This window comes from Notolepis coatsorum (assembly GCF_963971535.1).
Source record: "Notolepis coatsorum genome assembly, chromosome: 4".
NCBI lineage: Eukaryota > Metazoa > Chordata > Actinopteri > Aulopiformes > Paralepididae > Notolepis > Notolepis coatsorum.
Genome location: NC_140168.1, coordinates 205,683,431 through 205,711,107, shown reverse-complemented (window position 1 = coordinate 205,711,107; position 27,677 = coordinate 205,683,431). Strand labels below are relative to the sequence as shown.

At 42.8% G+C, this 27,677-nt stretch overlaps 1 protein-coding gene across 2 annotated transcripts in view; it reads left to right on the top strand.

The window, feature by feature from the left end:
- dhx15 (DEAH (Asp-Glu-Ala-His) box helicase 15) overlaps positions 1–27,677 on the top strand; it is a 149,756-nt gene that overhangs the window by 7,514 nt on the left and 114,565 nt on the right. For both annotated transcript variants that reach the window (XM_084312233.1, XM_084312232.1), the window contains exons 3-5: positions 87–280; positions 6,739–6,898; positions 13,105–13,323. In XM_084312233.1, the coding sequence (XP_084168359.1) occupies positions 87–280; positions 6,739–6,898; positions 13,105–13,323 (573 nt within the window). The remainder of the gene's footprint in view (positions 1–86; positions 281–6,738; positions 6,899–13,104; positions 13,324–27,677) is intronic.

Genomic DNA, 27,677 nt, shown 5'->3' with positions numbered 1-27,677 from the left:
CTTGCGATATATATTGCTGTATCGAATTCCCACTCCTCTTTTGGAGTTTTGCTGTTTGGATTTCAACCAGCGGTCTCTTCCCGCAGATCCCCCAGTGGTGCGTGGACATGGTGAGGGCCATACCGGGCCCCAAGAGAGCCGTGGCGTGCACGCAGCCCAGGAGGGTGGCCGCCATGAGCGTGGCTCAGAGGGTGGCCGACGAGATGGATATCATGCTGGGACAGGAGGTCGGCTACTCCATCAGGTTCGAGGACTGCAGCTCTGCCAAGACCATACTCAAGTAAGCCCCTGTTTACTCCTACGTTCAGTCGTTTAGCTGACGCTTTTATCCAAAGCAACTTACATTGTGAACAACAAGTCGGCAAGGAAGGGTACAACTCTGGCAGCTAAGGGTCTAGAGTAGTAGTATAAGTAGTATACGTGTTAGCATGATGGGTAGTAGTATAAGTATAGTAGTATAGACGTGTTGGCATGATAGGTAGTAGTATAAGTATAGTAGCATAGTAGTAAGGTACATAATGGTACAAAGATGGTAAGAAGGTTCGTTTTTAGTCATCGTCGGAAAATTGTCCGGGTTTCAGCTGTCCTAACTGGTGGGAAGTTCGTTCCACCGCACCTCCGCCATTATGCCACCTCTAAACTGTGCATAGATACTCTCCGGAATAGTGCACCGCCTTCCTTGGGCGTCCTAATGAGATAATGTAATTGTTCCACGATTAATTTCATACAGTTCAAAATGAATTGCTAAAGAGAAATTCTAGAAAGGTACAGTAAAGAGGAGGGAGGTTGTAACTCATTGATGGAGATGTTGAAATTATTTACTTGTTTTAGTTTGTTACAGTTTCTGTTGTTAGTCAGCAGATACCTTTTGCTTTCTAAAGATACTGGATGGACGGTAGCCTATTGATTGTCAAATAACTTATTTATTAACAGTAATAATTATATATTAACTTGATCAATGGCCAAATTATTTTGTTTGCAGATGGTTTTGTTACAATTTCTTTTAAGGGTTTATTGCAATAAGCGGTAGGACCTGATGAGCATCTTTCTTCTTCCTGGTTTATTGCAATAAGCGGTAGGACCTGATGAGCATCTTGCTTCTTCCTATTCCTTTCTGGACAAGAGACTGTTTTGTTTATTATTTTATCTTACTTTATTATTATTTTTTCTTTTCACAGCAAATTATCCTTGTATTTTATTTCTACATTGTTATTTCTTGATTATATTTCTTGTTTGAAATAATCTTTTCCTTCATTCATTGAAATACTCTTTAAATACTAGTCACTTAGCCCAAGTGTAGCATCTCTCCTGTGTGAATCTCCTGTGTATACTGTACATTCTTAGTAAACATGTTTACTTTATGCTGTGGAATGCCTGCATGCACCGTTTCCACCAGGATACATTCTCAGTAGAGGTGTTCGATATTATCGGCCGATATTCGCATTAAAATGTAATATCGGAAATGATTGGTATTGTTTTTTAAAGGGGAACTAACTTATAAATGGCCTTTTTCAGTGTTTAGCATTGTTTCCTAGCTATGTGGACTTGTATATTAATAGGACCTATGTCTCTAATTCTCATATTGGTGCATTCTTCCAATTCTCCTCTCACAATATTCACCCTCACTGAACTGAGTCATCTGAAAATGTGCATATCTGTGATGTCAGAGATTTCTTAGCTGCATAATAATGTGGCAGTTGGTGTGGCAGTTGGCACCAGGCGACACAGTGGTTGAAGCCCAGCCTCAAAACGGCTTAAGATCTTGAGGTAGTAAAATGCTGTTTTTAAGTACTTGATTAGAAATACAAAACAATGAATTTTTCTGGAAAAAAAAACGTACAGAGGTGTTCCATAGACTCGCAGGAATTGTGTAAAAGAAATAGTAAAATAGTTCCCCATTGATTTATTTTGCTAAAATATATATATATATATTTTTTGAACAAATGTTTCTTATTTTCCCTTTTTTAACATAAAACTAGACACACAATACATTAACAGTAGAAATCCACGATAAATCACAGGACAATGACCGACATAATAATAACAATAATGACAGTCCAGTACTTAAATCAAAATAAATGTAGATTAAAAGACATACACATAATAAATACAATACAATACATATGTACAAATACAAATAGCGGCACGTGGTGTAGTGGTTAACACTGTCGCCTCACAGCAAGAAGGTCCAGGGTTCGATTCCCGCTTGGGGACCAGGTTTCCATGATGCCAGTTACCCAGGTGGGGTATCTCCCAGGCCTTTCTGTGTGGAGTTTGCATGTTCTCCCCGTGCTCGCAAGGGTTTCCCCCCCGATAAGATAAACCCAATGGAAAAACATGCACAACAATAGATCGCTAACGCTGTGGCGTCCTTGACGAAGACGGACAGGAGCACTTGGATTGGTCCCTTGGCGCGGCTCACGTTGACGCCTGTCTGCTCCCGGCTGCCCTTGGGGGGGGGAAGGACGACGGGATGGGTTAATCGCAGATATGAATTGCATGCATGCATCGCATGTGTGCCGATTGATGACCTCTGAGCAGGTCCTAAATTATTAAATTATTTATATGCTCTTGCTTGCTCTTCCTCACTCTTTCCTTCTCCTTCCCTTCTCCCCCCCCCCCCCCCTCAGGACCCCCTCTTGAACTATCCATCCATTATTCCGTTTAACACCAGGGATTACAAGTTCATATGCTATCCTTTATCTTCTCCACCACATCTAACCAGATTGCTATGCTGGCTTCATTAACACCAAAAATTTGTGCGGTAGATATCTCTAGATAAATCACATCGAGATAGGTAAGAACACATACCTTCCGACACATTTTATCCGGTTGAATCCAGCGTGATGCTATCAGCTTTTTGGCAGCCGTAAGACCGGACAAAATTTGTCTCTTTACATGTACAGAGGTTGATAACTGAGAAACATCATTCAACAACAATACAGAAGGCAGTACAGGTATCGTCAGAAATACAAATTCTGATAATTGAGTGGTTACTTCTTTCCAGAATATCTTAACAGGAGGGCATTCCCAATACATATGCATAAATGTACCAATATCACAGTTTAAACACAAGGAGCATCGAGGGTCTTGTTTAAGCCCCATTAAGTGCAAACGTCTAGGAGTTAAGTAAGTCCTATGAATAAAATTAAGATTAATCCGTTGATGATCTGGGTTGCGTGACGACAGCCGAACGTTTGCCCAGACTTCATCCCAATCAAAATTAGGGATGCACGATATGGATTTTTTGACACCGATACCGATAACTTTATGCTCCTCAAGCCGATACCGATAACCGATATTTATTGTATTATAATATTTTTTTTAACTATATATATATATATATAATTTTTTTTTGATCAACATTTTTTTTTTTAGTATTTATAAGCTCCGACGTCATCGGTACTGCTATCGGTACTCAAGAAATTATGGAGTTTTTTTTTGAGGAATTTAAACGTCGCAAACTAATCTTGTTGGCCGTTGTCTATATCTCTCCTGCCTCTGTCTCTGCCTGTGCGGGGAGCGGGCTGCCTGCTCTCTCCTCTCTTCCCCTCCCACACACACACACACACACTCACTCACACGGGTGCTGCGCTGCTCTCATAATGGCGGACAGAACGAAATGTTCAAAAGTCTGGTTCTATTTTGCTAAAGTCGATGCTGACAACGCTCGTTGCCACAAGTGCAACAAGACATTTGCCAGTAATGTATAAGCGCTGGTACTTGTCAATGTGGCTGGCGGGGAGATAACGTTAGCTCAGAGTAGAGTAATGACTGACAATCCGGAGGTAAATAAACGAACGAGAGCTTCTGATTGGTGGTAAGAAGAAGAGGTGGGTGCAAGCCGTGGGACGTAATTGGCAGATCGACTGTCTGTCTCCGAATGTAACGTGACTACGTCACAGCCAAGAAAGGGAGCGCTGGATTTGTGAAAAACTCCCTGTTCCTAAACCACACGCTATCAGTTTTACCACAGTACTGGCAAAACGGGAGGATGCTATAATAAAAACAAGCGCCCTTCATCCAAATCCACCCACACCGGATTTCTTTTAACCAAAAAATTTATTAAATGTTATCGGAGCTATCAATAACGTTATCGGGATGACGTCATAATTGCTGATATCGGCCCGATAATTATCGTGCATCCCTAATCAAAATCTACTTCCAAGTTTGGTATATCCTTCCTCCAAATTAAGTCTAGTGGAAGGACATCATATGAGGACGAAGTAAGTGACAATAAAAGTCAGAGACGAAGCCTCTTGATGTCTCCTTTTCATGAAATAATTTGTGATATCTGTGGTGCTCAAGTGGCATCTTTAACACTTTGGTTGCCTTGGGTTAAATTAATGATATACCATAGATTGCCAGCGCTATTTGTCTATGGAGAAAGTCCCCTTCTTTGCAGGGCTATAACTTTTTAAATTCTATTGCTACATTGCCATTATTAGGGCCCATTCAAAGTCCTATATGTATTGTTCATTGTGTAGCAACGTTAAACTTTTTCATTCACATATTCATAGTAAAGTATGGTCTAATGTATAAGTATGTTTTCATCTCTTTCTGCAGCTTTCTCCAGAACGTGATATATAGCCCCAAATGCATTATATTGATGATGAAATACAGTTTGATGGCAATCAGCGCGATATAAAAAATTCCAACTAGACGTACTTCTAGAAGTTACTACACGTCATCTGATGTTGACCGGATGGGCGAGGGGGCGTTTATAATTCCGTGGGCAGCGTTATACCAATCATCTAATGTGGGTCAAATGTTGATAATAGCAGTTAGTATCTAAGACGGTAACGTTACACGCTGAAACTCACCCCAGTCTCCGTGCGCCGTTGGGCGATCATCGTCGAGTAGAAATTTTATCATTATGGGATATATTTTTACCCGGTCCATCTCCAGCTTGTATAATGGTATATACGTCCAAATCATGTTGTTTATCGAGTTATTGCCAATCGATCACCGTGTAGCGTGACGAGCCAGAGTCCCATGAACCATAGCGAGCGCCCGGAAGTACTACGGTCGTCATGACAACCTCTATTCAACATCCTGTATGGCGATTGCGCCGATCGGCCACCAGATGGCGCTCCTGAACCGCCAGAGAGCTCAGTGGGTCCTGCTGGTTGATCTCAGGCCAGCGGAGGGGGAATATGAATCCGATCGCAGATTTTTGAAATATTGATATAAGGACGCTGTACAGCGTCCCCCGGCAACTTTAGCATGGCCAGCAAAGACGTGAAAAGACGTGTCCCGGCACTCAAAGTGTTAATGGGACTCCATGAGCCCTTAAAGCTGCTCTTAATTGTAGATAGAAATAATAAGTGGAGCTGGTGAGGTTACATTTGTTAGATATATCTTGATAGCTGCAGAAACCACGGTCGTCGAAGATATCCCCCAATGTATGTATGCCCTTCTTTTCCCATTTGGGAAATCTGATAGGTTGTTGTGCAATAAGGAGTAAATTGTTATTAAATAGGGGAGAATGACTATGCCATTTATGTTGGTTAGTAAATTTTTTCTGTGTGTCACGCCATATCCGGATCACATGTGTAATAAGAGGGCCAAATCTCAAGTTTCATTGCTTAATTGATAAGTTGGTGTATACTATATCCTGCAGTCTATGTGGTGCCACTATGTTCTCCTCTAATGGTCTCCAGGATACAGATGCTTGATAATCAAACCAGGTGATCAGTGGTCTTAAAGAGAACGCTTTAAAATAGTGGTTGAAGTCTGGAAATGCTAAACCCCTGTCGGCTTTATTTCTCTGTGCAGTGGATCTTTTTATTCGTGGAGGTTTGTTGTTCCAAATAAATGTATATGCGGCGGAGTGTAATTTTTGCCAGTAACCAACAGGGGGGTAACGGCAACATCGAGCTGAAGAAGTTAATTCTGGGTAAAACATCCTAAAATTGTATTTAACCTTTATTTACCCAGGCAAGCAAGTAAGCACAAATTCTTGCATACAAAAGCAGCCTGACCAAAAATCAAACGCCTTTTGAGGGAAGGGGAAGAGCTCTAACTGCTTTTCCTCATTTCTTCGCATGTGATGCTCTAGCTGGCAAGCAGGCCAAGAAGATGCTTAAAAAAAAACAGCAATTGTATCCTTCGAGTGACATCCTTGAAAATAAAAGATAGTGAAGGCGGCTGAGTGGCGCAGTGGGCAAGGCGCTCGCCACTAACGCAGGAGATGCTGGTATCGACTTGGCCGGCCGTCATACTAACACAATTGGCAGTGTTAGAGGGTGGGAAAGTTGATGGGTGGGGATTGGACGTTGTGGACAGCGACTCCTACAGGTCGGTTGGGTGACGCCTGTACAGCAGAAACAGGAACTATCGGGGGCAGCGTGAGCCTCCCACGCGTTACTCCTCGCCACAGAGTTCCAGCTGTCTGGTGAAAAGATGTGACAGGCTGCCTCCTCGTGTACCGGAGGGGACACGTGATGCAAGGCTTCTATCCTCACTACAGCCGACCAGTGGGAGGCATAGTCTAGCAACGTTCAAGACAGGGGAGGGAAGAATTGGAATTACAAAATTGGGATGGGAGAAATAAGGAGAAAAAATGGATACAAAAAAGATGGTGCTTGTAAAAGTACTTAAAAGTCCTTGAATTTCATTTAGCAATGTCTGGGAACCCTGGGTAAAAAAAAAGCCAAAATCGAACATCCCTAATTCTCGGCGCGTGTGGCGAACGTTATCTTCTGACACGTTGCTCTCCCTCCCCGGTCGACTCAGGTACATGACGGACGGCATGCTGCTGCGAGAGGCCATGAACGACCCCCTGCTGGAGCGCTATGGCGTCATCATCCTGGACGAGGCCCACGAGCGCACGCTGGCCACCGACATCCTCATGGGCGTCCTCAAGGAGGTGGTGCGCCAGAGGTCCGACCTCAAGGTAAGGTTCAAGTTTGTTTTGCATATAGAGTCATTGAGCATCCTGATGGCCTTGGGATAGAAGCTCCTTTTAAGGCTTTCACTACCACACTACAGATGGTTAACCTTTCACTACCACACTACAGACGGTTAACCTTTCACTACCACACTACAGACGGTTAACCTTTCACTACCACACTACAGACGGTTAACCTTTCACTACCACACTACAGACGGTTAACCTTTCACTACCACACTACAGACGGTTAACCTTTCACTACCACACTACAGAAGGTTAACCCTTTCACTACCACACTACAGAAGGCTAACCTTTCACTACCACACTACAGAAGGTTAACCCTTTCACTACCACACTACAGAAGGTTAACCTTTTCACTACCACACTACAGAAGGTTAACCTTTTCACTACCACACTACAGAAGGTTAACCTTTCACTACCACACTACAGAAGGTTAACCTTTCACTACCACACTACAGACGGTTAACCTTTCACTACCACACTACATACGGTTAACCATTTCACTACCACACTACAGACGGTTAACCCTTTCACTACCACACTACAGAACTTGGTTAACCTTTCACTACCACACTACAGAAGGTTCCTTTCACTACCACACTACAGACTGTTAACCATTTCACTACCACACTACAGAAGGTTAACCCTTTCACTACCACACTACAGAAGGTTAACCTTTTAACTACCACACTACAGAAGGTTAACCCTTTCACTACCACACTACATAATGTTAACCTTTCACTACCACACTACAGAAGGTTAACCCTTTCACTACCACACTACAGACGGTTAACCATTTCACTACCACACTACAGACGGTTAACCCTTTCACTACCACACTACATAAGGTTAACCTTTCACTACCACACTACAGAAGGTTAACCCTTTCACTACCACACTACAGACGGTTAACCATTTCACTACCACACTACAGACAGTTAACCCTTTCACTACCACACTATAGACGGTTAACCATTTCACTACCACACTACATACGGTTAACCCTTTCACTACCACACTACAGACAGTTAACCCTTTCACTACCACACTACAGAAGGTTAACCCTTTCACTAACACACTACAGAAGGTTAACCCTTTCACTACCACACTACAGACGGTTAACCATTTCACTACCACACTACAGACAGTTAACCCTTTCACTACCACACTATAGACGGTTAACCATTTCACTACCACACTACATACGGTTAACCCTTTCACTACCACACTACAGCCGGTTAACCCTTTCACTACCACACTACAGAAGGTTAACCCTTTCACTACCACACTACAGAAGGTTAACCTTTCACTACCACACTATAGAAGGTTAACCCTTTCACTACCACACTACAGAAGGTTATCCCTTTCACTAGTACAGAAGGTTAACGCTCTCACTACCACACTACAGACGGTTAACCATTTCACTACCACACTTGTCGCTGAGTGAACTGAGTTTTCCCCATAGGTCAGGGGTCAGCAACCTTTACTATCAAAAGAGCCACTTTTCCCCCGTCCCACAAAATAAAATGCTCAGGGAGCCGCACAACCTATTTACCCTTAAAATGAAGATAACAGTGTATAACGTTTTATATATCCCCAAGCATACCCCACATTTAGCATAAAACGCCTGACAATTGCATACCCAAAGTAATTAGCGATTTATTATACTTTATACTTATAGCACACAGTTTGTTGCATTAATGGGATTATAAGGGCTTGTGTCCATAGCGGACGTTTTATGAGTTGTCAGCTCCTTCCTGTCATTCATTTCTATGCTACAGGCGCGACAGGCGCACTTCTCTTCCCAGCGCCGCGCCTCGCGTTTATGAGCTCTCGGCGGAAGCGTTTTTGGGCGGAGCGCTCCCAGCGCATAAAGTTGAAACTAGTTCAACTCTTGGAAAGGAGCGCGCTCATCAAGGTAATCAACATCGAGGAAGGGGCGGAGCTGCGGCAGTCGCGGGACCCAGGAAAATGCTCTGAGCTTTTTTCCCCCTTTTTTTTCAAAGCGGTCCGCCTTGAAAAAAACGTCCGCTATGGACACAAGCCCTAAAGCAACAAAAAGAAAATTTTTGTTGTTTTTACCTGTTATAACAAAGGAAAACCTCAAACTCTTATGAAGAGGAGAAAAAATACTGGCTATGTAGACCTATTTTTAAATAAAACACAAGAGGAGACAAAACACTGGTGTCTGTAGACCGACTTTGAAATAAAACCCTGAACTATTCAGGTATATTTGAGTCCTTCCCTTATTTGTGGAAAATCTATAAAATAAAAAGTAAATTTTTCGTCGTTCGCAAATTTCGCACCACATATCAGGCATACAGGTAAGCCTTTTGTTGACTAAATATCTTAGTTGATGAAATATTTTTTCATTTCAGTGTCACAGTATGACATCGATCTCCAAAATAAGAAGAAAAAAAAATAAGTAAATTTTTTTTGCCAGGGAGCCGCAGCTGATTGGCTAAAGAGCCGCAGGTTGCCGACCCCTGCCATAGGTAGTTCAGCGGGGAAACTCATTGCGGGGCAAACTAGAGCGACATCTGCGGGATGGGAGGTGTGCTAGAAATAACGTTTAGCGACATCACTGAAAAAAAGGCATTGATCTTGATATTTTAAGATTCAATTCAAAGGGGTCAGGAGTTTTATTTTCTGTTGGTTTTCCCCCCGCCCCCCGCTAGTACCCCTAGGAGCTGCCCGGTACATACACCATGCAATACAGTCGCAGCCTTCTAGTGGTGGCTATTGAGCAGCTCCAGCAGGGCTGTTGGTGGTTAAGTGCCTTGCTCGAGGGCATTCCAGCGGTAGTTGTTTTGAGGGACGGGGATGGCGTTAATTATTTTTATTTATTTATTAAAAAAAAAGAAAATCCACTTTTTCTCTTTTTCTTCCATCCCAATTTCGCTGTGCCAATTCTCCCCTCCCCTGTCTTGAACGTTGCTCGCATATGCCCCCCACTGGCCGGTTGTAGGGAGGATAGAAGCCTTGCATCACGTGTCTCCTCCGATACACGAGGAGGCAGCCTGTCACATCTTTTCACCTGCCAGCGCGGACTCTCATTGGTGAGGTGTAACGTGTGGGAGGCTCACACTACCCCCCCCCCCCATTTCCTGTCTCTGCTGTGCAGGCGTCCCCCAACCGACCTGTAGGAGTCGCTGTCCACAACGTCCAGATGACCACCCATCGACTTCCACCCACTAACTCTGCCAATTGAGTTAGTATGACGGCCGGCCCAAGCCGGAGGCAACGCTGACAGCCGGACTCGAACCCGGTGTCTCTTGCGTTGGTGACTAGCGCAATGTCCGCTGCGCCACCCAGCCGCCTTGGGATGGCGTTCATTCATTCATTAATTTCACCCATCATCCACATTATACTACCCGGTTGGGCATCAATCAAACCCGCCCCGCTAAACACTGGCGTCACGTCGAGACCCCCAAAAACACCCTCGGAATAAACTCGGGAGGCGGAGATATTTTGTTTGTCCCTCTATACCCCCCCCCCCCTCTCTCTCTCTCTCCTTCCTCACCCTTTTTTCCCTCCCAGCTGACAGGGCCTAACAAAAATAATAGTTGGTTTCAGGTTGGTTGTCAGTTTGGCCATGGGTAGGTAGGGAATTTTTTTTTATTTTTATTTTTTTTATTCTTTCCCACGGCGACTATGGATAGGGAATTTCTTTATTTAATTAACCCTTTCACTGCCACACGACAGAAGGTTAGCCCTTTACTATCACACAACCGACGGCGATGCTCCATCATTAGCATCATTAGCTCCGCGGATGCGGAGCTAATGATGCTAATGATGGAGCATCGCCGTCGGTTGTGTGATAGTAAAGGGCTAACCTTCTGTATTGTCACAGTGAAAGGGTTAACCGGCTGTCGTGTGGCAGTGAAAGGGTTAAAATGTTCACAACAACATGGATGCATGTACTCTGCCAGCATGTTTAATATCCATAATACTAAATGTTTGACTAAGATTTCTATGAAACTTTATTCTTAAAAAAAAAAAAAAAAAAAAAAAAAAAAAATGATTTTTTTTTTTTTAATATATAATTTTTTTTTTAAACTCATAAAATATATTGGGTCGCACCTAAATCGGCAGGGTCGGTCGGCAACCTGAAACCAACCATTATTTTTGTTAGGCCCAGTCTCTCCGTGGCGCCTTGACAGCAGTGCGCGCCCCGCAGACGAAAGACAAGCGGTGTTGTTCATGCTCAGAGATTCACAGCCAGTCTCCTTCTGCGCCACGGTAGTTGTGAGATTGCTCTCCGGGTCGGCCCATTTTAAGGCAATCTTTTAAGGCAATCAGCGGGGTGGGGGGGGGTGGGTTGGGGTGTAGTGTAGAGCAGTGGTTCTCAAACTTTTTACACCAAGTACCACCTGAGAACGTAACTGGCTCTCCAAGTACCACCATATGACTGGCGTTAAAATAGTCTATTCAGCTATGCACAGTTCACGCAGGAGGCAAATGTAGAACAACTGTATTTCAGGAAATGTACTTATCTCTCTCTCTCTCTCTCTCTCTCTCTCTCTCTCTCTCTCTCTCTCTCTCTCTCTCTCTCTCTCTCTCTCTCTCTCTCTCTCTCTCTCTCACACACACAGCAAGCAATTGTCCTTCATTCTCTCTCTCTCTCTCACACACACACACGCACACAATTATTTTGTTACAAAAACTTAATTTCCTGCATTCTGGTGCAGGAATATTTGAACATTTTTGATGGGCATCACAAATTATTGTAAAAAAAGAAAAGAAAACACATATTCAATACATTTTTAAATGTTTACCCTTTAAATGCCAGTTTGTGTGATGGCATCACAAATTATTGTTAAAAAAAACACACAAAAAGTAAAATATTTTCAATATATCAAATGCAAAGTACATTTTTCTGGGGGGGGGTTATTACAGGCTAGGCATGTGTAAATGATTAGCAGCAACACAGATTTTGATGGATTTTTGTAATGTCAGATTTAACACCAACTCTTTTCAGAAAAGTGGGAGTATTTCATTTTTTATCTGACATTACAAAAAATCTACAAAAATAAATGGTTATGATCAGGGCTGAAGTTGAATTAAAGATTTATGACTGTTTAGACTGCATTACTCTGTCACAGTGATCTCCTGGTTGTTCCCCATTTAGGTTATCTAACTATCGCGCCGCCGCAACCAGAAACACTGGCCTGGCCTGCTTCTAATTTCAGTGGCCTGACTGCAAAAAAAAATTAAAATAAATAAAAAAATTATTATATATATATATATTTTTTTGTAAATGTTTTCAAGTACCACCAGCAGTACCACCAAGTACCACTAGTGGTACGCATACCACAGTTTGAGGACCACTGGTGTAGAGGCATAGGGAGGGTTATAGGCCATACCGGACACACTTTTTTCATAGAGCAGCAGATGGTTAATGTCTGTCGGGGTGGAATCAAAGGTTAGAGACGTGTTCAGGGGGGGGGGGGGGTGACTGTTATATGATATCCTTCATCCCCCCCCCCATCCCCGAATTTGAAAGTTTAATTTGCTTTAACAGCAATTAAGGCGGCTCACCGAGCGTAGCGCGAAATGCCGAGACTCTGGCCCTCCTGAAAATGTTTACGATTGAAAATGGGGGCGAGAGAGGCCTCATCAGAATCCTAATGCTCTCTCTAATGGACTCTTTTTTTGGGAGGAGGAGGAGGAGGGAGGGGACACAGTGTTTAAACTTCAGCAGCGAGGACTATCAGCATTCCCTGTATAGGTCAGGGACTTTTAATGTAGTTTAATACAGTGCAGCCACCATCCTGGCCTGGGTTTGCTCCAATGCCCTCTTTGCAAGCCCTCCTCTTCCTGTCTGCACACCATCCATCCTGTAGTAGAGGTTTTCTTTTAAACCCACCCCTATACTTCATTTTTCCATATTTGATTTTAAGCTCGTATTCCGGCCTTTTACCCTCATCCTGATCTGTCTCCCTCTCTCCTCTCTCTATTATCTATCTCTCTTTCTCTCTGTCTCTCTCTCCCCTCTCTTACTCTCTCTTCTCTCTCTGTCTCTTTCTCTCCGTCTCTCTCCCCTCTCTTTCTCTCTCTGTCTCTGTCTCTCCTCTGTCTCTCCTCTGTCTCTTTTTCTCTGTCTCTCTCTACCTCCCCCCCCCCCCCCCTCTCTCTGTCTTTCTCTCTCTGCCCCCCCCCCCTCTCACCCCCCCTCTCTCCACCAGGTGATAGTCATGAGTGCCACGCTGGATGCTGGTAAGTTCCAGGTCTACTTTGACAGCTGCCCCCTGCTGACCATCCCTGGGCGCACGCACCCCGTGGAGATCTTCTACACGCCGGAGCCCGAGCGGGACTACCTGGAGGCCGCCATCCGCACCGTCATCCAGATCCACATGTGCGAGGAGGAGGAGGGCGACGCGCTGCTCTTCCTCACGGGACAAGAGGTACTTTTTTTCTTGTTTCCCCCGTCAGCCGGTGCAGCCTGGAGTGTGTTCCAAGGAACCTATGAAAGAAGGAAGGGTCGTGACGTCACTGTGTAGCACGTGAACGACGCACATTGGTGCCATGTGTGTGGAAACTTTCAGTTATGGCTGACATTGAGTTGAACGGGATCAGCCGTCTCCTCGCTTGTGACATGTCATTTAAACAGTTATTACCTCAGATGTCAGAATCTAACATTGGATATATTGGTTGATGTATATTGTATATTGCCCTCATTGTATACAAAGCCAGATACAAACTAATCCCAGACAACATTCAAAAATGGTTCAGAGACGGGGAAGGAGAATATAACTTAACACTTTAATCGCCGAAGACGCTGTGCAGCGTCTTTCCCCGCCATGCTTATTCTGCCGAAGACGCTGGACAGCGTCTTTGATATCAATATTTCAAAAATCTGTGATCGAAATCATATTTCTCCCCCGGAGACATTATATGTACTGGTGAGCCCCTCTCAATTCTCCCAACGGTTCAAGAGCGCCATCTGGTGGCCGATCGGCCGATCGCCCAAACAGGAAGTGATGCGGATGAAGTGGTGCTCACCCATATTTCGTCCGGGCACTCGCTATCGTTAGCAGGACTCCATCTTGACACACTGGATGTCGATCGGTTGCAAATAACTCGATAAACAACATGATTTGGACGTATATACTATTATACAACCTGGAAATGGATCGGGTATTTCTACATCCCATAATAGGAATATTTCAGTTCCACGCTCATCGTCCAACGGCGCGAGGAAGATACGGTAAGATCCAGCGTTATTTTTCAACGTGTTCTTTACTAACTGCTCTAATGATCATATCACCCACACTAGATGAATGATATAATGTTGCCCACGGAATTATAAACGACCCCCCGCCCATCCGGTCAACATCAGATCATACGTAGTAACTCCTAGAAGCACGTCCAGTTGAAGTTTTTTTTATCTCGCACAGATTCCTATCAAACTGTATTTGATCATCAATATAATGCATTTGGGGCTATAAATCAAGTTCTGGAGAAAGCTGCAGAAAACGATAAAAACATACTTATACTTTAGACCGTATTTTAGTATGAATATGTGAATGAAAAAGTATAACGTTGCTACACCCTGAACAATAGATATAGGACGTTGAATGGGCCATAGTAATGTCAATTTAGCAATACAATTTAAAAAGTTATAGCCCTGCAAAGAAGGGGAACTTCTCCATGTTAAATAGGGATGGTAAATTATGAATTTAACCCCGGCGATTGTGTTAAATAGAAGTGTTAAGAGGGAGAGGGAATCTTAAACAACCAATGGTACACACTACGCTGAAAAGCATGTGCATATTGTGTGTGGAGTGAAGTTGTGGAATAATTTACCTGAATACATCAAACGGAGTAAACATGTGGCACAATTTAAAAAGCAGCAAAAAAAAAAAAAAAAACACATTAGAGAAATACAGAAATGAGTAATGAGGATAAACAAATGTATGTTATATTGTGTTATGTAGTGCTGTACTATATTCACTGCTGTCAAGTGAATCAAGTATTTTTTTTTAAACTTTTTAATTCAAGTAAAAGTATATTCTATATTGTAATATACTAAATTATGTTATATCTAGTCAAATTAATGGAAGAACAAATACAAATGTAAGGGGGTAGGGATCAATAAGCTTAGCTTCCCTCTACTCCTTTTTTGGACATGTCTGCTAAACCAAACACATTGCTCTTGACCTTTTTGTTTATAACTCATTTTTTTTTATGTTTTTTTTAATTGGTTGTTATGATTGTTTGGTTTGACGGAACAAGTAACTGTGATTTGTTTGGAGGAATATGGTGAAGTACATGTTCAAAAATAAACCATTCATTCATTCATTATTCATTCATTCATTCATTCATTCATATTTCCTCAGATAGCTGCTATATTTTAAATTTTAGGTTTCAATAGAACTGGTACCAAGCAATTTACAATTTATACATTTAGCTGACACTTTTAGTAGTATAGACCTATTAGCAAGATAGGTAGTAGTATAACAATAGTAGCATAGTATTAGGGTACATAATAGTAAAAAGGTTAGAGGGTTTTAAACGTTTTATTTAAAAATTGGATATTGAAGATGTGGGCTTTTAGTCGACAGCGACAAATTGGCCGGGTTTCATCTGTCCTGACTGGTGGGGAGTTCGTTCCACCATTGTGGAGCGAGGACCGAGAATAGCCTGAGAATAGCCTCGCCCCACAAGCGGAGCATAGAACGCTGGTATTCTGACGTGATGACCCCTTCCTTCTATTATAGTGTCCTTGGAGTGTTCTAAGCTCACTTTGAAGAACGCTGCTGTAAGCATGAGCTGCTGTTAGCAGCATGAGCTGCTGTGTGTTAGCATGAGCTGCTGTTCTCTTGCAGGTTCAGTCTTAACCTGTCCAGGAGGTGGCTTTAAGTTAGTGGCCCTATCGTTGCATCTTAAAGCCGTTACAGTACATCAGTTACCAGTACATGGACTTTATACTATACTTTTTTTTTTAAGGTATAAAGACACTATGGTAGTAAGTAGGGGTGGACGGTATAAACTGTATACGGTATAAACGGTATGAATTTGTTCTACAGTATGGATTTTGACTATACCGTGTAACCGGTAGAGCAGCTCTAAAAGAGCAATGACGTCATGTAACCACAGCGCGACTATTTCAATCGCATTTGCCCTTAAAAATAGATAGAATTAGTCATAGATAATAGATATGTGCAAACTGGAAAAAGTTATTTAGGAGGCTTCGCGCAGTGGGCGTGTCAACACGCAATTGTCATTTCATAATAAACGCATATCACCGCGGCGCACAGCAAGTTTCAATTTCAGTTCCTGGCATTTTTAACCAGTGGAGAAAGGTAAGGGATTTCCCTATCGTTTTTCTTATATGAATTATTCTACGTTAATAAAACATACCTGGTGATCAACTACAGTTTGCTGTAAACATGATATGTGTGTAGTGTTATGATAACGACGGCTGCAGCGGGGGGACGGCTGCAGCAGTGGAGTTGCGAATAGCATGTAGCTGCAGAGCCGCAGAACCATGGGCGCTTTTAGGTCTGGTCACAGGCCCGCTCAACAGCGCCCCCCCCCACCCAACGGCTGAATTGCCAATGGCTCCTGAAAGCGCCCATGGTTCTGCGGCTCTGCAGCTACATATGCTTCTAGCAAAATCCAGCATCCAGCCTCGCTGTTTGCAATGGGAGCAGCACGGAGTCTCGACTCGGGACTTATTTTATTTGGAATATAATGACTTTATACGCAAAAGTAGCCTAGTTTTAAGTTAAAATATTATAAATCTACATGCCTTGAGGATGTCATTCTTTATATAGCCTGCCTATCAGGCAAAAAAAAATATTCGAACGGAAACACTGATACCGTGATATATACCGTTACCGTCTATGCTTCAAATTATACCGTGATATAAATTTTAGACCATACCGTCCACCCCTAGTAGTAAGTCATATTGGCCAGCAGCGTAACTAGTAAGAGTAGGTAAGGGAGATGTCTCAAATGTCCATCAGACATTTTGGAATAGTGTCAATTACTCTCTTTCTCTCTCTCTCACTCACACACACACGCAGCATAGCTGATCAGTGCTTAGATTGATGGAGATGTTGAATGCATCCAGTGGCTGTTTGGAAAGTACAGGGCATTGAGAGGGGGGGGGGGGGGGGCAGCAGGAGGAACCAGAGGGGTGACCCAGATTCCACCCCCTCCATGAATCCCGGAAATTAAGTCATTTATTATTTTTCCCCACTCCTGCAAATGTTGTCCACTGATGTGTAATGGAGGGCGAAGATCATGCCCAAAATGATGAATTTGGTCACAGCTGGGTGGAGACACACACACACGCATACACACACACACCAGCGTTTCCGTTAGCCGGTAATTACCGGTATTTTACCGGCAAAATCTGTTTAAGTCCGACATATTTTATCTCTCCGGTCTTAATGTCCGGTGAAAATAATTCCCTGAGTCTAAGCACAATTTGATTATTTGAATTGTATTAAAATAGGCTAAAATTAAATAGCCTATGCGATGAACGAAACGATCATTACATTTGTTTCCTCGTTGCTTCTAATAATGACAACGACGTTGTCGGCGAGAGCTTAGTGCTGGGTGTGCGGACTTTTCTGAAGCTGTAGAGCCGCAGTACCAGCAGTACAATGCAATATTCCAGCAGTACTCCAATTCAGCCATTTTCAGCCAATGTTGGGTGGGGGGCGCTGTTGTGCGGTTCCCAGAAAAGAGCCAATAACAGCTGAACAGCTTCTCTGCAGCGCCATACTCTTTGCAAATAAGTCGTTGCGAGGTGGAGAGAGTCGTCACGCAAACCCACGATAATGTTGCCGTCTCTCTGCTTTCTCAGTTCTTCGCTTGATATAATTAATACAAATGTCCAATATAACGGAATTCGTTAGCTCATAAAAATGTGATTATAACAGATTGCTGTTTAGTGTCGGACCGACTGCGTATCGGTCTATTTTATTTCAAGTCAGCAGCAGCACGGAGTATCGAGGGACTTATTTTATTTGGAATATATTAATGACTGTATACGTGAAGTTGAACATTATGATATGTGTGACGTGTCTGATACAACGAGGTGAAGCGATGTCGACTCGAGATTCATTTGGGGGTGCGTGTGACAGAGCTGCTGCAGCGGGAGCTTGATGCTGGTAGCGTATCGCACTAACTTGAGAGGCGAGAGATAGTAATTTGATTCTGCAAATCAATTTCTCATTCTTCGCTTGATGTAATTAATACACATGTCCAATTATAACGGAATTCGTTAGCTCATAAAAATGTGATTATAATAGACTGCTGTTTAAAACTCTGACCGGAATATCTCGAATATGTCCGGTGATAGAAATCTTGCAGGACACTCAGACCGGCACGAATATGTTCTAACGGAAACGCTGACACACACACACACACACACACACACACACACACACACACACACACACACACACACACACCTATTTTCATGCACTGTGGGGACATGCCATAGACTTGCATTAATTTCCTAACTCCTAACCCTAACCACAATGACTACATGCCTTAACACATTGACCGCCAGCAGCAGGGGGCGCTGATCCCCCTTCAGCGCCAGGTCTTTATTCAATGGATATAGTTTTAGCCAAATTTGTGAGTGCTTAAAATATATCTTATATTATAGCTATGGGTCTAATACACCCGTCGATTGTCAGTGAGTTGCTTCCAGTCAACATGCACAAAACAGATTGTTTTTTCATCCGTACATTTCCGTTTTATACCGTTTTGAATATGAGTATAGTTTTGGTGATTCTTAGTAATCCCAGGAAAAGACATGATAATAGCGTTTTAGTGGATTTTTCGCCTGATTATCGAATCTTCCTGAAATCAACGCTAGATAACGCAAGGTTTTATATATAGTGTTCTTACCTTGTCTCTGATGTAATGTAAAAAAAAGAATCCAATTATCTGATCGCCATTCCAGTTATCCACAGCCATCCTGTCCCCGACATTACCAAGCGTTACACATGAACGGGCGGGGTTTAGTGTTACATGCCATCGTTGTAAAGGCCTGCCTCGCCTGAGTATTTAAAGTAAACCCCGCCCCCACAGCTCAGATTGGCTCAGAAAACACATCAGACCGTTTCCAATGAAGTGCAATAGCTCCGCAAGGCAGTAGAGGGCGGTGTTGACCGTCTGCCAGCTCAGACAGGGTCTGAAGGGAGGCTGCAGCCATGAATTATGAATGGATATAGCGAATAAACGAAATAACGATCATAAAAACGAGTTTACTCATTGTTGGCGCTCCACGGTTGGACGGCAATAACGAGTATACTTGTGCTGTCCTCCCGATGATGTTTTTAATCAAAGGTAGACGGCCAGACAAACTCTTCAATAAGCAACACAAGAGTCAAACGTAGCTTCCTTGCTTCTCGTTTAATGCAGTTCTTGTTGACATGTTGCTAGGATAGGAGTAAAACTGAAACAGAATGAAGTGCATAGTGTTACTACTAGTGCACGTAAAAAGTATAGATATACAGTAAGTGTACTAAATGATTATGTAGACATGTTGTACTAAACATTCCAAGTATTATGAACATCTACTGTATCTGCCATTAGCATGTATGATTCATAGGTAATAGAATACGAACATAACAGCGACCCATCTACGACAATATACTTCAAAACTGAAAGATAACCTTGTAAACAATAAAGGATTACTTACAGACAATGCTTACGATGGGGCAAATCAAAGGATTACTATAGATAAGAACAGCATGTTGTTCATAATGAGAACTCTCTTCCTGGTGAAGCTGCAGGTCCCATTTCCTGTTTATCTGTGAGCTACCACTTCCTGTTTTACCATGAGGTCCCACTTCCTGTATATACCACGTTCGACCAACGGGTGGTGCCAAAGCAAATCAAAACCATACTAGGGCTGACCTTCGAAGCTTCGAATAAAAAAAAAAAAAAAAAATGTATATAATTAATTTTTTTTATCTTATGTTGTGGGACTTGTACAGCACTTTGGTAAACTTTGTTGTTTTTAAATGTGCTCTATAAATAAAGTGGATTGGATTAATGAATTAAGTAGCCCCTTTCGTGACTGTGACGCAGCCAACACGGCTGTGTGATTTAATTCAAGGTGGATCGCTGTTGTCGTTTGAACAACTTCAGATTTCATGGGAACTACCAATCCCCCAAATCAAGAATGTTTAAGATGAATGAAGTAAGATTTTGATTATTTGAAATATGGCCTGTGTAGACTAAACTATGCACAGAATTATGTCAGTCTACAAGGTCCGGATTCTACATGGTCCGGCAATGTAGACCTTGTAGACTCCACTACAGAACAATTATCAGTGAATGTTCATGCATTTTTAAGAAGGGCTACTTCCACAAAAAAACAAAGAACTCACCAAAACATCTCAGTAGCACCTTATCTAAATGTTCTATTTCATATATGGAGATTCATATTTATTTATGTATTGCATGCATTTCTACATTTTATTTCCTATTTTGTTTATTCATCCCAGTATCTTTCTTTCTTATGTGTGGAATTCTACAAGGCATTTACACTCACATTTAGCTGACTCTTTTATCCAAAGCGACTTACAAGTTCTGTACGACAGGTCATCAGGAAGGATACAACTATCAGCTGAGTAACAATATTCATCAAAGTGTTGCGTGTTACAGTGTAGGTTAGTTTATTAGGACAAGTGCATGACAGTAAGGTTAGTTAAAACCTTAAATATGGAAACGTTTATTTCAATTCGATTGTTTAAGGAAACTTTAACAAACTCCCTAGAGCACTCATGTAGATGTTTCTCCATGTGCTAACACCATGCTGCCACTATTGTTCTGTTGTCCGCCAGTTGTTGTTCAGTTCAGTTGTTGCTCTGTATGTATGTCCTGCCTTTTTAATAATGTTCCTTTGTGTTTTATTTTTATTTATTTGATTTTATCCCCCATCCCCTTTCCCCTAGGGGGCTTTTTACCCCCAAATAGGCCGTTATTGAAAATAAGAACTTGTTTTTAATTAACCTGCCTATTCAAATAAAGGTTTGATTAGGGCTGGGCGATATGGAAAAAAATCATATCGCGATAAGGTTATGATAATTTTATTTTATTTCTCGATATCGATAATTATCGAATTGTTATAATTTTTCTTTTCTTTTTTTTAACAACAGATGTATGTTTATTTTGCAGCAATTCTTTGTCGTTGCCGCCATCTTTAGTGTTACATCCCCTCACACTCCAGTTCTCAGGCTGCAGCTGGTTTAAAAGCTAAAGTAAACCGGCTTCTCTGCTGGCTGTGGCTCCAGAGGAGTTGAACAGTTCTGGCTCTGTTAGTTTATTTTCGATCTTTTGGCGCTTTTTTGGTGGACAAACCACCGCACATGTGCACTGTGACTCGTGACTGGAGTCTAGTTCTGCTAGCACACATAGCCTACTGTGTACAGACGGTTTCAAAATGTATTTTAAATTAGAAAGCAAACAAAATAAGAGAAAAATAAATCTCAATTTGGTCAGTATTGTCATTTGGACAAGCAAAGCCATTACTTTAAGTTGCAGGCAAGAAAGACAAGTCTGTCCACTGCCCTGTTGCAGGTCACAATTTTTTTTTCTCTGATATTCGATATCGATTATTAAAATATATCGCGATATTTATCATTATCGTTATATCGCCCAGCCCTAAGTCCTGGGCTCAGAGGACAACCCTGTCTAGAAGATCTGGAGACTGGAAAAAGTGTGGAACAGTTTTTGCCTGTCAGTATCATTGCAGACGGCGAGGCATACAGGACTTTAATCATATGAATAAAATTCTTTCCAAGACCCATAACCTCAAGTACCTTCCACAGGTATGACCATTCTAGTCTGTCAAACGCCTTCATGGCATCCAAGGACAGAACTGTGGACGGAGCTGTATTGTCTTTACTGTTATCGACTACATGCAACAGCCTCCTAAGATTATCTGCAGCCAGGCGCCCCGGGATAAAACCAGTTTGATCGCAGTGTACCAATACCGTCATAAACCTCTGCAGGCGGCGGGCCAGCACCTTGGCAAACACTTTTAGATCGGCCCCGAGAAGACTCAAGGGCCTATAGCTACCACAATCATTGGGATCTTTATCCTTCTTGAGAAGTAAAGAAATCAATGCCATGTTGACATCTCTTGAGAACTCCCCTTGTTCGATAGCGTAATTGATCATATCGAGCATCAATGGACCCAGTTGGTCCCAGAAAGCTAAATATACCTCGGGTGGAATCCTATCCCATCCCAGCCTGGTGCCTTACCCCTTTGCATTTCAGCAATCGTCTCCCTAAGTTCCATAAGAGTGATCGGTTTCCCCAGTTCCTTAGCCTCTTCCTCAGAAATGTGTGGTATCTCAAGCCCCGCCAATGAACGATTCAAATTTAGAGTTATCGAAATTAAGCTCTGAGCTATATAACTGAGTAAAACTCTTTAAAAGTGTCGTTGATCTTTTTCGAATCAGTAGTGACTGTTCCCTGTCGCGTCTTGATCGAAGGGATATCCGAGAAATGATCATTCAAGCGTATTTTCATTGCCAACAGATGGCTAGGCCTGGAACCGTGAAAGTAGTAATTTTGCCTTGTCCTATGTATCAAGAACTCAGACTGTTGTTTAAGTATGGAGTTTATTTCTTTCTTGACTATCTTACGTTGTGTGTTTAGTCGTTCATTATAGTTAGTTTGCAAAGATGCGTATAGGTCCGCGTATAATGTTTCCAGTCCTTCTACCGGTAGTTTTTTTGACCGGGATTTACGCAAATTGGAGGCAAAGTGTGACATGACCCCTGATAAATCCCTTCAATGCGTTCCACAGGACACTAGGGTCTTCGACCGTGCCGACATTGATCTGCAAGAATTCAACTAGTTTACTCCTGAACTCGGTACAGAAATCATCGTTCTTTAATAAGGTTGCGTTAAAACGCCACCTGGGAGCTCTCGTGGAGAGCCTGCCAAAGGTTGCCATAAGGAAAATCCCCTTGTGGTCCGAGAGAGCTAGGGGAACCAATGAGACGTCGAAACTATCAAACATATTAGGGGACGCGAATGCATAGTCTATTCGAGAGAAGGTTTTGTGTCTGGCTGACAGGTGAGAGTAATCCTTGAGGGTGTGATTGGATATGCGCCAGAGGTCTGCGAGCCCCGTGTCCTGGGCCCACATCCTGAGGGCCTTAGAGGACTGTTTTTGGTCGCTTGTTTCAGAGGACCCGGACCTATCCATCTCCGCATCCCAGCACGCATTAAAATCGCCACCCACAATGATGGCAAGTAAGTTCCAACATATTCTTTGTGATTGTATTATAGAACGCTGAATCAAATGTGTTAGGGGCATACAATGCTATTATTGCCATCTTCCTATGAGAAAACTCAACTTTTGCTATAGTAATCCTTCCCTCCGTGTCCGACCACACATCCAGGACTTTGATATCAAGGTTACGTCTTGTAACTATGACGACTCCTTTTGTCTTATTGTCGGCTGAGGATGAGGAGATAACGTGATATTGTCGATTTGCTAGCCTTGACACATCACCCACCAATAAATGTGTCTCACTAAGGAGAGCAATGTCAATATTTCTTCTCTTCAATAACCAAAGGGCACTGGCACGCTTGTGTGGGGCGTTAAGACCCCCTGCGTTCCAAATTAAAATATTCAATTTAGCCATGGTCGAATTTGTCTAAATGCGTGGAGAACATACCAGTGCAGCCAGGCTGAGGACACAGGCGCTGATCCAGGCGGGCCCAGACGGTCAATCCCAAGAGTTCAGAGGAGGAACAATTACACGCATATAGGACAACAGTACAGAAAACACAGAAAAATACCACCCCAGTTACAACCCCCCCTACTTCTACTCTATACCCTAACCCACCCATCCTAATATTAACCCTCCTATACCCACTCTCCAATCCCCTCCCTATGCTCCATCCACTAAGGATGGTCATCTTCCTATCGTTTCCCACTGGAATCATGGATCCAATAAGACGCTCTCCACTCCGACCCCCTCTCTAGATAAACCCCTGATTAAACCCCCCACTAGTCCAATAAACAAAAATAAAATAAAAAATAAAATAAAGTTATTGGTCGAAAACAAACGTGAGCCTTGGCCCTAACATGAGTCAACTATAAGGGAAAAATTTGCTATTATTAAATAATAACTCAACATCATCCCTGTAACCAACTACTTCCGAATCTGCGTATCAACGTCGCAAAGCTATAGCACAAATGGATAAAAGAAAATAAAAAAAATTAAAGCATACCAGAAGATAGTCTAAGGCAGGACCCGATCACAGTTAAATTGTGCAAACGGATGTCATTTAAACGGCAACAATAAAAAGAAAAAGAAAAAAGGGTTATTGGTCAAGGTGCAAGCATTTCACAGTCCCTCTGGTCAGGCACAAAGGCTGGAATGACATAATCCTATATAAGAATAGAAGTAAACACCTTCATTAACCCGGGGGTAGTAATAAGCTATACCTGACACAACCTGTTATTATATATTACATATATATACATAACCAACCTTCAACGACCGGAGCCTAAGGCTCAAAAACAACCAAACCCCGTCTAGACAAGGAAAACAAGACCTAAAAACACAACAAAACAGATCAACCGAAGGTGTTACTAGCGAAAACAAACGTGAGCCTTGGCCCTAATATGAGCCAACTATAAGGGAAAAATTAGCTATTATTATATAATAACTCAACGCCATCCCTGTAACCAACTACTTCTGAATCTGCGTATCAACGTCGCAATGCTATAGCACAAATGGATAAAATAAAATAAAAAAAAATAAAGCATACCAGAAGATAGTTAGGGCAGGACCCAATCACAGTTAAATTGTGCAAACATATGCCACTTAAACAGCAACAACAGCCAAAATACGTAAACATTAACGGGTCCCGAATGACTCGGTGCGGGCGATAGACATAGCATGCTAGTTAGCCCGAGGCCAGCGCGTAAGCTAGTGATGAAACCAGCCAGCACGCTAGTATCTGTTATGTACATTGTCCAGCTAGCTCGCTAGCTTTCATAGAGGTGACACACACGTACGACCATGAGGTCAGCATTAGCAAGTAACAGAAGTCATTGGGATGCCCCGTTAGTTTGGATGGGCAATGGCCAGTTAGCCTGTTTGGGCATGACAATAAACATTTGTGAGTAGTCCGCCCTATCAATGTATTTAGGCCCACATCGCCACGTCACTCACCCGACACAGTTATCAAGCTACGGTCTCGGCTATCCCCCCGAGATATTCCTCCGCTTTAGCCAACGACCAAAATGATTGACGATCATCACGGGGGAGAATAGCGTAGGCCTCAGGCCCAATTTCCATAGCCTGGCCATGACCACTTTGTATTCGCCTCTGTGCTTGAACCTCCGGCGTAAAGTCTTCGAAAATGGCCACTTTGTGATTGCCGAGACCGAGTTCACCCCTCCTGTCACGGGCCGACCGCATGATGAGCTCCCTCTGTTGTAGCCTGTTTAGCTTAACAATGATGGGCCTCGGCTCCTTGTTCACTCCAGGACTGGTCTTGCCCGCTCTGTAGGCCGACTCGCACATGGGTGGGCTGGGGAGGACATCCTCCCCCAGTATTTTCTGCAACAACTCCAGCATGGTCTCCGAGAGACGACCTCCCTCACTGCCCTCCGGGACACCAACGATCCTGATGTTGTAACGTCTCTCCCGGGACTGCATTTCCACAATTACCGACTGTAGTTTGGCAACGTCAGGGCTGTACGCTAAGCTTTTTCACTAGGGGCACACTTGCCCCTAAATGAGACATTTAGGGGCAAAAAATATTTTTTAGGGGCACATTTTTAAATAACAATTTTACCATTATTTATATTGATTGTTTTGTATTTAAAAAAAAAAAGAAAAAAAATTATTTTATATATTTTTTTTTAAATAAAATATATATATTATATAATCATACTTGTAGTTGTATTATCTGCGAGACATCGCCACCACGCAACAAGTCTAAATGCTCGCTATATGCAACCAGCTCCACTGTCTGTGTGTACTCAAGTAGCCTCCAGCTACGGCCAGGATTCCCCGGAGCTGCAGCTGGACCCTATACTGTAGCCTCCAGCTACGGCCAGGATTCTCCGGCGCTGCAGCTGGACCCTATTGACTATATTCAGCGTGGCCTCAGCTCGAATACGCATCGACTCAGTGTTATAACTAGACATTGATATCAGGAGCTATCTGAACTATTTAGTTTAATGGGACGTTTCGTTTTGAACAGTAAGCTAACGCGAGCTATCATGCACTACTAGACTTACTGGAGCATTTGTTGATAGCTATCAGTAGCTAGCCGGCTGGCAGGCTCACCGAGGGAGGAGGAGCAGCAGACGCCGCAGCTCTCTCCGTGTGTCTGAGTTCAGTTCAGTTCGGCTCACTATAGGAGGTTGAACGCGTCGAAAATATGAAGCAATACTAACGTTACTTTTCTTCATAGCTAAATCAGACAGTCAGCCAGTCTATCAGTGAGTGCTCAGTCGATTGTTCCCGCTGATCATACCTGCTGAGTGCTCACTGCTCAGCTCGCGTGAGTGACGGCATCGCGTCATCACACGCCTTGGATAATTTAGGAGTGAAATGCGAATGCAAGGCTTGAAAGCACTACTCGCAAGCCCGCCCCCAGATAATATTTACCAATCGCAACGGCCAATTAAAGGGGCAATTCGCGACGAGATCATCGCAGTGTACAGCCCTGAACGTCAGCCTGCCTAGCCAGCAGGGAGCTCTCCAGACACGCCAGCCTCTCGCCCTGTTGTGAGGCCTCTGTCGTTAGCGAGGCTAGTTCGTTAGCATTAGTCGTGGAGGCAGCTGGCAATTCCCACCCCTAGATTCCGGGTTCTTTTTTCCCCATGCATTTCCATTGAGTCCAATCCAATGGGTGCATTACCATCCGGGAGACGATAGGGGGTGGTATTTTCCCTGTTCGAGCTCAGACAGTCCCAATGATAACATGAGGCTAGATTGATGCAAAATGAATGGATATCGCTAATAAAAGCAATAACGATTAAATAACGGGAGTTCTCGTCCCTGGCACTCAACGCATGGCATGAAATAACGAGATTTTCTCGTGGCTGGCACTCAATGTGTTAACCACCAAAACCTGCACGGGCTATGACTTATAACATTCCAGTTAGGGTACCTTGTGTATACTGCACCTTGTGTATACTGTTACTTTTACTCTTACTCATAGTATACATTCAGATTCAAATTCTTTATATGTATATATTAGGGATGCACCGAATGGGAAATTCTTGGCCGAAACCGATACCGAAAATGGGAAACAGTTGGCCAAATGCCGAATGGCAGAAAATGATTAATATAAATATATAATGTATTTAAATTTTTTAGCTACCTGATTATGGCAAAAGACATGATTATGGCAAAACTTAACTTAAATAATATTAATAATCACTATTATGGGCCCATAAAACATTTATTCAGCACTTTTGAATGCATACATTAATTCCAGACTGCTGAAAGATTGTACAATTTAAACATTTTCTCTTTGCATACAACAAAATGTGCATTAAAGTCAAGTCAGGGCTGTACAGTGCGACATATATATCGCACGTGCTACAGCAACAGCGGTCTGTGCGATGAATGGATTTACTTCAGTAGCACTGGTGCGATGGGCATTCGGTTCATATCGATACTCTTATTTTGAAAATCCTGTCGCCGGTCTCACTTCCGCCTAAGCGCAGCTCCAGCTATAATAACTATGGCTCCGGCAGCTAGCAACGCTCAGGTAATTTCGATACTCT